This window comes from Ischnura elegans, chromosome 5, assembly GCF_921293095.1.
Source record: "Ischnura elegans chromosome 5, ioIscEleg1.1, whole genome shotgun sequence".
In the NCBI taxonomy this organism is placed as follows: Eukaryota; Metazoa; Arthropoda; class Insecta; order Odonata; family Coenagrionidae; genus Ischnura; species Ischnura elegans.
The window spans coordinates 39,711,042-39,722,818 of record NC_060250.1 but is presented as its reverse complement, the minus strand read 5'-3'; the positions used below and the strand labels follow the sequence as shown (position 1 = coordinate 39,722,818).

At 36.2% G+C, this 11,777-nt stretch overlaps 1 protein-coding gene across 2 annotated transcripts in view; it reads right to left on the bottom strand.

The window, feature by feature from the left end:
• Positions 1 to 3,244: 3,244 nt before the first annotated feature.
• Positions 3,245 to 11,777, bottom strand: part of LOC124158753 (sodium- and chloride-dependent GABA transporter ine) — a 281,736-nt gene continuing 273,203 nt past the window's right edge. For both annotated transcript variants that reach the window (XM_046534026.1, XM_046534027.1), the window contains exons 6-12: positions 11,469 to 11,736; positions 9,302 to 9,530; positions 8,393 to 8,505; positions 7,900 to 8,040; positions 6,397 to 6,597; positions 5,709 to 5,885; positions 3,245 to 3,902 (exon numbers count right to left, since the gene is read on the bottom strand). In XM_046534026.1, coding sequence (XP_046389982.1) covers positions 3,723 to 3,902; positions 5,709 to 5,885; positions 6,397 to 6,597; positions 7,900 to 8,040; positions 8,393 to 8,505; positions 9,302 to 9,530; positions 11,469 to 11,736 — 1,309 coding nt within the window. In that variant the 3' untranslated portion in view covers positions 3,245 to 3,722. The remainder of the gene's footprint in view (positions 3,903 to 5,708; positions 5,886 to 6,396; positions 6,598 to 7,899; positions 8,041 to 8,392; positions 8,506 to 9,301; positions 9,531 to 11,468; positions 11,737 to 11,777) is intronic.

Here is an 11,777-nt window from a genome sequence, read left to right as displayed (position 1 = left end):
TTGAGTTTGCTGGGTGGCCGTTAATTAATGATTCTTATAAGAATCATAATTAATGATAAAATGTTACTAACAACGAAATAATATGCATACAATGTCAATATTATTAATAGTTTACGGCGGCATAATATTTAAATATAATGTGCATATTATTCGCATATTATGTGCATAATCGACGGAATATTATTTGCATATTATGCCTATCGATTTATGCAACTTTTATACTGAATAGGATTTTTGAGTTTGCTGGGTGGCTGCTGATTTATGATTCTTATATGAATCATAATTAACGATGAAATGTTACTAACAATGTAATAATATACATATTATGTCAATATTATAGTAATAGTTTACGGCGGCATAATATTTAAATATTATGTGCATATTATTCGCATATTATGTGCATAATCGACGGAATATTATTTGCATATTATACCTATCCATTTATGCAACTTTTATACGGTATAAATTTTGAGTGTGCTGTGTGGGTTTTAGTCAGTCCCCTTGTGTTTGCAAAATCAATGAACTTACAATGCCGAAGTGAAAACACTCAACCCACACTGGAACATAAGCATTCGTACTCAAATTCAAAACTGACACTATCGCTATATTTGGAGCCGACTGCTGAGAGTGGAGTGTGACTAAATATATGACTGCATTGCAAATATTTTGTCCTTATGTGAAGGAAACTTCCCCACTCTTTCCTAACCAGGTTTCCACCAGATAAGCAGAAAAATTTGAATGGCTTGTAGAGAGTAATCAAGTATCCTGACAATATATATCCCTTTGACAGTGACTCTGACAAGTGAGACATGCTAAATCACCTGCTAAGAAGCTCAACTGAGAGGAAATTGAATTTCGCTAGAATTCTGTCACATTTTGCCTTGTATGACATATTTTAAATATGTACCGTATTTCCCGGCCTATAAGACGCACCGGCGCATAAGACGCACCTGGATTTTTCAGGTTAGAATTTACGAAAAAAACTAAAATACTTGGATAATACAAAAAAGAATTTTAATGATAACATTTTACATAAAAACGGAACTTCTCATATTAAAAAATTTTAAAATTATTAATGAGCAAATATATCAAAGTTTATTCATCATAGAACCCCAGAAATTCCTCATCACTGCTGCTAAAATCATTCGCGTGGATATTTTCTCGGGAGTCGTCACTTTCCTCATACAAAATGTCATCTTCACTTCCATCTAGCACATTGCTGATTCCACACTTTTTGAAAGACTTTATGATAGTCTCAGTTTTTACTTTCTGCCAGGACTTTTTCACCCACTCACAAACGGTAGAAATTGACGGCCGTTTCATTCTTCCGGTCGGTGTGAAATCGTGAGTTGGTGCCTCAATCCACTTTATCCATTCTTCACGCATAAATCCCTTGAATGGTTTATTGATTGAAACATCCAAAGGCAGCAGTTGAGAAGTCAATCCACCAGGAATCACAGCAAGATGCGTCTTCAGTTCTGTAGCAAGGATTTTTGCGGACTCCGTTATATGGGCCTTAAACTGATCGCACACTAACAAAGACGATTTCTTCAGAAGTCCACCTGGACGCCGGGACCACACCCTCTGCAACCACAGTTTCATACCCTCTCCATCCATCCATCCCTTAGGATGAACATGAATATAAATTCCATGTGGAATTGTACACTCAGGCAGCGTTTTTCGTTTAAAGATCAACAAAGGAGGGAGTTTTGAACCATCAGCACAACACGCAAGGACAACAGTATAGCGTGTTTTTTCGTTGCCGGAAGTCTTTATCGTAACTGTCTTTGCACCTTTAACGTCCACAGTTCTATTTGATGGCACATCAAATGTCAAGGGAACCTCATCCATATTTCCTATCTGTCCTATTTCAAAACACTTCATTTCTCTCAGGTTAAGTACGTATTTATGGAATTCGATAATTTTTCTTTCGTATTCGGGTGGCAGTTTTTGTGCTATTGTGGTTTTAGTACGCATGCACAGACCATTTCTCTTCATAAATCTTTCACACCACGACGTTGTCCCAGAAAAATCGGCAATAGACATATCTATCGCCAACTTTCTCGCTTCTATTAAAATCATTTTTGTTGAAACAGTGATCCCGTTCTTCCTGTGATTTATTATCCAGGTATTAACGTGTTCCTCAAGCTTTGGCCATTTCGGAGAACATGAACGTAAAGTTTTCTTACTCTTATTTGCAATCATTAAATCTATACCTTCTGCTTCCGCCATTCTCGTATCATCTTCTCGGTTGGAGGTGGGCCGAAACGCCTTGCAGCTGCCCGGTTGCCGTGTTCCGAAGCATATTTCACGACTTCAAGTTTAAACGCAATACTGTACGACAATCTTCTCTCTTTAGATCCCATTATAGGTTATTCCAATTTTGACTTTTTATACAGAAATTACCAAGTTTCTGTGCTTAGAAGCACATGTGCAGACTAAATAGAAAGATACGTATTACGCCTGAACTGAATGAACACCGAGCTCATACATTGTTACCTAAGGTTGAGTGCCGGTGGTGCCCGTAGACTCGTGAGTTTATCGTGAGAGATACAATGTATTAGCATATAGATGACATCTCTTTTGGCTTAATGTATGTAAGTTTTGCAGCAGCACCCATTGCAAGATTAAACTAAACATGCTACATTGTATGCATTTCTGATTTATCCGGGAATTTTTTTAAGGGAGTTAGACATCGACGTATTAAAACTTTATTTCTAACAACCTGCTCAAAAGAGTGCTATTATCAAAATGTTTAATTAATTGAACTATTTTCAATGCCTGATACACTAAAAAATACTTAATGGTAATTATTTATCCTGTCAAAATGGTTGCTTATTATAGGACGAAGTTATACCCGTGATATCCGTATACCATCGGCGCATAAGACGCAGGCAAATTTTACAGCACATTTAGGAGAAAAAAGTGCGTCTTATCGGCCGGGAAATACGGTACTTGGTTTGATTTTTGTCAAGTGATGGAAGGGGAAAATATTACATCGGTAGGTACCGTGATCTGCAAATGATCAATGCTGGAGAACAACACTTCAGGGAACGATATATTTACAAGAAAAATTTACATTGTCTGCATGGAACTTTATTTGGGACCAGGAGCAGTGAACGATAAATGTGGGAAAATCACCAATGCAGGAACAATAGACCAGTTGGCTCCACTGTATTTACACATCACAATAAAATAGTCATTTGTATTTAAATCTTCAAGAACTAAACAAAATAGCATTAAATACCACTTTTTCTCAATTTTATTAAAAAAATGAACTAAAATAATATGACAAGATGAAAAATCTCCTCCATCACTAGCTTTATACATATGAAAAAATCTTACACGAAAGACCAAATGCTAGCATTGCCTATCAACTTCATTAAAACACAATCACATTGGAATGCCAGCACAGTCACTGATATGTCCACTAAGGCATGTACACTTCTTGCCACAAAAATGTCCAGCATCAGTCAGCGTGTACAGAAATAATACTTTTAAAAGAGTAGTTCACTCCATACTCTCCTGCACATGTGAACTTGATCACATTTTATCCACCATCATCTACATCCAGCACATCAGTTAGACATGAAATAATTTATTTTACAAGCTGATCCTTGTTAGGACTTCTAAAAAAATGAAGGAAGACACTAACACTTATGATCACTATGGCATTCAATATTTTAAAAAAGTTCTCTTAATTATTTTTAAAATGTCTTTGCCTAATCATGATTGTCAGATTTCAAAATATTCACAGGGTAAGCATCCACATGCTTTATCAACATAGGCAACTCTGATATCTCCTCTCTTGCATAACCATTTTTCTCCTGGTGGTTGCAGGCACTTCCATGTCCACAGACAGAACACTGTGGTATTTGAGACTTCAAAGAGTGCCTTATTTTCTGTGAGGAGAGAGAGAAATATTCTCATCAGTTCCTTAAAGTACAAATATGACACAAGCTTTCATTCACAGAAGATAGACTACATGGTTGGTGGGTCTTCCTCAGGTGCTCCGGCAATTTGAACTCCCATGGTCCATTGTGCCAATCTTATGTTTACCTTGCAAACCATCTCCAGACAGCAGACAAGAGCACCAAGATTAAGGTATGAACCCATCCAACCTTAGTCCAGACCCAACAATGCTTAACCCTTTCCTGCTGGCACCTACCAGAGGAAAACGTTTTCCGTGCTACGAGTAGTAGAAGGATATTTTAAACCTCTCCGTACAGAGCTCATTTTTTGTGAGAAGTTGCCCTGGTGTTCTTGTGCCTCCGATTTGGGACCAAACTCAACAGGGTGCCGGGCTATTACCCTATAGACCCTATAACTAGGACTAGACCCTATAACCTTATATTAACATGAGTCCAAAGTCACTTTATCGAGTTTCCAGTATTTTTAAATAAAATATTGCTTTTGATTTTCAGTGATTTACTCTTCTGCAAGGCTAACTTGCATTTTTTTAAGCATTGTAGAATTTTACATGGATTTCTAGTGTTGATAACAACTAAGTTAGTGAACACAAGGTTCTAAGACTCTAAATTCAGAAGTCTGTTATTAGTAATGCTAACATTTTGTTTAAAAATTGCTTACAGACAGAACAAAATGAAGAATTCATTCCAAAGCATAAAATAAGAATATACAACAAAATATTTCTTTGCTAAAATTATTGGCAATATAACCACTTTACAACGGATTCCTGCAAAGAAATAGATCATATTTGAGTGGGAGGGTCAGGCTTATTGGCCGAGGAGTGGCCCTAAGGTCTCGCTATGCTTGGTTTCAGACTGGGCCTGAATGCATCTGACCATTGCTACCTACCACTTCCCTTCCCCCATGCCAGCTATAGCTGACACCCAGTTGTTTGCTTTGAAAAATCCATTACAGCTATACTCAACGTTAGGTCTTCTTTGAAAATGCACGTCAGCTCAACCCAATATTCAGTGTGAAAGGGTTAACTTAGTGATCTTACAGAAAGCAGAGTTTAAATGAGACAAGGCTAAAGCCATTGACTCCTTAAGACCACTCCATTAAAACCCTTAGAGAACGAGGGAGGCCAACCCACAGCATGTGAGCCACACATATGCATTGAACATTTTTCTGGCCTGATACAACACCCCTTTACTAAATATATTTAATTTATATATAGCCAAATATAATGTATATAAATACATATTCTTATTATTTATTTAAAATTAACTGTAATCTTGGGATATTTATTAAATTTAATCTACAGCCCACAGATCATTATGATACATTTTCATAGTGGCCGGCCTCTCCTACAGTAAAAATTTTGTCCTTTAGATAGCTATCCCATGATCTTTAAATTTTACTGATCCACCATCTGAACTTATATCAACATTTTCACCATCTTTGCCATTATACTTTGAAATACTAACCTCAGGTGCAAGGACATATATGTACGTGCATAATTAATTACATTAATTCAGACCGGGGAACTTTATTTGACCAATTTCATAGAGAATGCAGTGATACTCTGTCATATATATTATTATTTGTATAAATACAAGAATAAATCGCATGAGATGATGTGAGGGTACTTGACTTCCTTCCTCCCCAGTTCTTACGGCGAAGACGAGGGGGGGAGGGGGAGAATCCTGACTCCTTGGCCCCAAACAGTAGTGAGCAAGCATCCCAAAAAAGGATCATAAAGATTAAATTATGAAAATTATTGATAAATAAGTTCTCACCTCCCAAAGTGTGTTCCCTTCAGCTCGCAGGAGCACAACAGCCGCTAGTAGAGGAATGCAAGCAAGGGAAAGGGAAGACATTCCCCAACCCAGCCCTTCTGCCCAACGAGGATACACATACTTCTTATTATTGTATGTTGGTGGGTAATAGTCAATTAGGCTGAACACCCATACTGCCTGAAGTTAAAAATAAAAAAAATGGTTACTTTTTCCAGGAACACATATTTTCCAGATCAGACTTAACTTACTGGATGGCCCCTATATTTTTTATGGAGAACAATATTCTACGAATTATGAATGAATTTTATACCATCATATCTATTAGTACTATTCAATTGCATGACAAATATATAATTGATGTCAAAATACACCCACAGCGGAAACAAATTATTACATATAAGCTATATCACATAAAGTTACCTACATTTGGTGCTATGGAAGTACCTCCTACATAATAAAAGAGAATATGTAAATTGGTAGCCTTTGATTTATTAGTATCCTTAGTTATCCATGCATCATATTCTTTAGGTAAAAAGGAAATTATAGCTTTGAGCATAAAAGCTACAAATAGTAATTTTTTCAATGGGTGACTTGTTTTGCAAGTTAACAGGAAGAAGTTCACAGACAGAGTGTTTTCAGACAGAAATGTAAAACAAGAAAAAATATAAGAGGGTATTGCAATGCATACCATAATGAGAACAGGAGCAGCAATCCACCAGCAGAATCGAAAGAAGAATGAAGGCATCCTTCCAGTCATCTCAAGAACATTTTGGCACAGCCGATCAGCCCCATAAAACCAAGAAATTGCGATGACCTCAAAAAATGCTAAATACATTATTGAAATCGATGCCGCATAGTGATCAATGAGCTGAAAGAAGTATATTCCTCCCTGAAAATAAATAAAAATATAAATAAAATATATGGCTAAAGTGTTCCTAAAATATAAATAACAGTTGTTAATGGGTTAATTCAATGATGTAGTCAGGAGAAAGGGTGAACAAGAGAATTGATCCCCATCCCAATATAAGTCATAAAAAGTCCTATCCTATTTCATATTATAAGTTAAAAAATAAATTAAACCTCTTAAAAATTATAAAATATTTTTCAAATGTACATTATAGCATTATAAATAAATTCTCTGATGAAATGTGATCATAACAGAAAAATAATCCTCCTTTCTTACAAGCCACCAATACATATACATATGTATCAGCTGTAGCTCTGCAGACCAAAAATATCAATAAGAAGCTGATATACATATATCCCCTTGTCTTTTCTCAGTTATGCCCATAGTCAGGTACATTTTGTTAAGGATTCTTCAAAGTAAAACAGGTTATCCAAAAGGTATATAGATCCTATTCAGGTATGATGTAGATTGTACATGGAACTATTGACATTTACAATGGAGAATGGTGTAAAAATTTGGAGGGTCCTTTATATTAATGATTAAAATTTCTCATGTGAGCATTGATTTTTTATCGAATATTGATATCTATCACATACATTACATACAAAAAAGTATTTAAATCCATAGTTTCCAAGTAGGCTTCCATGGAGATTATGGCAGCGTTTCTTCTGGGTTTCTTCCACGTTAATCCATTTTACTGGACAATATTTTGCCAACGTTCCAGTTGGTTTCCTCAGGTCCACTGAAGAATAACAATATTGACTTCGACAATGCCTCTCTATTGAATAAAGAAGGCCGCCATTACCCAAGGATCATCAGGGAGGCAATTGAAATTGCCAAAAAAACCCAAAAACTTCAACCATGAAGACGGCTACATTCTCTCCAGGGCATGGAAACTAGTCTTCAAAGATCTTCACCAATCAGGACACACCCCCACAAAATAGGCACCAAACAGAGTGTAAACAAAGATGACCAAAATTCTGCATCGACACTTCAGTTGACCTGAGGAAGCCAACTGAAGTGTTGGCGAAATATTATCCAGTAAAATGGATAAATGTGGAAGGAAACCCGGAAGAATCGCTGCCTACCTATGCAAATCCATTTAGGAATGATTTGCATAATTCAAGGAAAATTCCAACTTTTAAGTGTTGATCTATTTGTGTGTGGGGAAAAATCTCTTATGGATTCTTCCATTGATTAAGACCTTCATTTTCCACATGGGCTCAACTTTTAGAAACTATGTATAATACGTCATAGCAAATGGAGATTGCATAGATTAAATACCTGTGTCAGATTTGGCAGGCCAAACAAGAAGGAAACAATGCACACCACAAGGACAACCACCTCATGACACTTCAGATTGCGCTTGATCCAATTGGGAAAACCATCCTTGATGGAGGTAACCACCACCTCCACTATGGCAAACTGTAAGAAAAGGAATAAAATATCACATTAGCCTCATTTCAAAAACAAGAAATAGACAAATCATGCTCAGAAGCTCAATCCCAGCCAAGTCAAATGAAGTTTTCACAGAACACTTCCCCCATGGAGTAAATCACACAAAAATACAAAGTTATAACACAATTTTACAAACCAAAAGGGTGAAATTTTGATTCTCTATGTGTCTTTAGATTTTCTCTTTTACACCCCAAGCCTACCCCCTGAAAGAACTTATTTTTCTCAGAGCACTTTATGACAGGCAAAGATGGTATCATAAATGCAATGCCTATATATGTACATACATAAGTAGATGACTGTACCCTTGATTAAACTTTACCTGGCTGTCCAGACCAAGACAGAGTAGCATGAAGAAGAAGAAAACAGCCCACACTTGCGTAACAGGCATTTTTGCCAATGCTTGAGGATACACCACAAACACCAAGCCAGGGCCTAGAAATAGAGAGGTAAAAGTTAATAATTTTATGAAGGATTTCTATTTGAAAATCAACACTTTCTGTACTGTAGTTCTTACATGTGCCCTTGAACTGCCAACATCTGTTTTTTAAGTATTGATCAAATCAGTAAGACTTTGTTAAATATTTCTGAGGTTTTACAAGCTGTTTTAAAGTTATATTAGATGAATTTAAGAGTAAAAAGAGATACTATTTGGAGCAAAATATAAAAACATTCTATCAAAAAAACAAGTAGAAGTCGAGGAAAAATGGCAACATAACAGGCTGCAGAAGCTGTGAACCCTATTAGGAAGGGATCTCACCCTCCATGCCTCTAGGAAATGGGTAAGCCCAAGCACTGCTTGGGAATTGCACAAAAAGTTAAAATTAATTAAAATAGTGAAAGGAACTCAATAGAATTGAGATGTAACGCTTCTACATTCTGTACTGTTCACCACCAATTAAATTTCAATTGACTAACATCAACCACTCCAAACCGAGCCATCATTTAAAACTATTTGAATAGCATGCTAGCAAAAATATGTATTTGATTCTATAGTGGAAAATCAAGCATGAAATTTCAATATGTCTCGTAATGCAAAACTTTCAGGCTGAATTATTAAGCATGCATTCATTTAATTGGCTAATTTTCTATTACGATTATGATTTCCAAATTAGAAACCTTGATGTATCTTAATGATTAATATTTCCATGCACATCCTATTACATGAATGGGGCTGTGGAGTGAATTATGGTTTATCATGAAATAAAAATTTCCAATTATAACTCCTCACCATCTGTAATGACTGCTTCAACAGTGCTGCCTTGCTCAGTAGCAATATTTCCAATGGTGGCAAATGCAAACATGCCAACTAAAAGACTTGTCACAGCATTAATCGAAGAAATTGCAAGCGTATCCACTAAAATTTCATTGTGGAAGCGATTGTAACTGGCAAAAGAAATCACAGAACCAAATGCAATACCGATAGAGTTGAAATTTTGAGCAGCAGCATTCACCCATACCTGATTAATGAACAAAAAACCAAATCAAAAACAGAAAAAATAATCAAAACAAAAAATAAAAATATCAAGATAAAAAATAAATTAATAAAACAAAAAAATGAAAAGAACAAATATAAAATGAGGTTAACATTCCACACAAGATTATTGAATGACACAATTTGTTTTTAAAGAGCTACAGTAGGTAGGTATTAGCTGAGAATAACTTGATCTGAATGCTCATTGATAGCAACAATGACACTAAGATGTCATGCTTTGAAAAAAGAAAAAAATACATTAGGGATTTAAATTTCTACTGGTGAGAAACAACACAAAATAAAATATAATTTAAAAAATGAAGTAAATGAAACTTAAAAACAACAACAAAAATTTATTACAAGAAAAACATAAATACTAGGTACAAAATTTTACAGCAAATAATAGAAAATAAGGTGTTATATAAAGGGGGAGGTTTAATGGTGCAAACTGGGACATTGAAATTTTTGAGGGGATTGTACTACTATACTTGGAGGGGAAACCAAAAAATGATAGCAATATATATAATAAAAAAATAAGATAAAAAATATGTCAATCAAGAAGAAACCAAGGTTGGCACTCAGTGACAGCTGGTCTAGATAATCAGCTATGAGCAACCCCCCTTCCCATCATCCCCCTCTGCTGCCCCCTCCTCAACTCCCCACCCCAAAATGTATTATGTCGAAATGAAGTCACCAAAGAGCAAATACACAAAAAGGGGCATTCCTAATTTTGGATCGACACACCCAATCATGGCTGTACACTTTCTAGTAAAACTTTCTGAAGTATGTACAGTGAAACCTCGATATAACGACACCCCACGGTGTACTAATAAACACTTGCTATAGCGAATTGTCGCTTTACCGGAGGTTTTTCGCTTCACCAAAATTAACTACTTATTTATCGAACGACAGTTTACCACATAAATTTGAGACTGAGCACTCCATTAACTTAATATATAACAGATCGCTAGAAATTACAGAGGTTAAAGAGTCTTGATGAAAATCTTCCGGCGGTGAAACCCTCGCTATGGCGAGAGGCAGCACCAAAAGGGTGTCGTAAAAACGAATTTTTTAACACGCTCATTATAGGGTCAATTGACGGTGCATCGGCTATCTCTCGTTATAGCGGGAGTGTCGCTATAGCCCGTACTCGCTTTAACGAGGTTCAACTGTACTTAGTTTTGCCTAAATAAGCACTAAAGGCACCAGACTGTTCCACAGAACAAGTAATTACCTCTGCACAAAACTTTGTTGTACCAATAGACAAGTGTAACAAGTGCTGTTACCCTGAGGCCAAAATTTACGCTTTGTTAACTCTCAAACTCTTTGGATGGGTGGCACCGTTCGATATGCAGCTCACTATTAATGAAGCAAGCGCGAGCCCAAAATTCCATTTTCTACTGGATGAGCAGAATCCCCACGAATTTTTGTTGTCTGTGAACCTGCCGGTACACACTATCCCTCATCTGGGGGTAGTTCTAAAAATGTGATACATCAGCAGTTAATCAGTACAGCAAAATCACTCCAGTTGAATCCAGAGATGATTCTATGTGTCTTATTTTCAAATACTCAATGGACTGCAACTCTTCGGCATACAAGCACTAGCTGCCACTGGTGGCATTAGTTAGTTAGTTAGTTGAGTACTTGTTAGAGAATTAACCAGCGAAAGATATGAACCACTGAAAGCTAGAGTACAGAATTTTTAAACATTAAAATCCCATATAATAAAAAATAAAGATTTCCTGTAAAGTTTCAAGGCTAAATTAAGAAAAAAATAAAGCTGGAAATTTTTGGAACTAGATTTTTACTTTCATTTCCATAATGATGGATACTAGAGTTAGATACCTGCCACTTGGAACTGCATAGACGATAAATTTAAATATTAAACAGGGTTAACACATGAATTAATACAATTCCAACTTACATTTGCATTTGCTAAGAGTTCCCACTTTGGTTTGAAGAAATAGTTCAGTCCTAGCTCTGCTCCTTCTAGAGTCAAAGCCCTTGTCAGGAACACCACAATCAGGATGTATGGAAATGTGGCAGTGAAGTACACCACCTTACCGGATGATTTCACACTCTTCCAGAGGGAAAAGTAGACAAGGATCCATGCAACAAAGAGACAGGCAACTAGTTCCCATCTCATGGCACCGGGGTAGTCGATACCCTCACTCAGTTGCAAAACTTTACGACTGTACAAAATCAAAGAAGCAATTTATATCATGAGCTCACA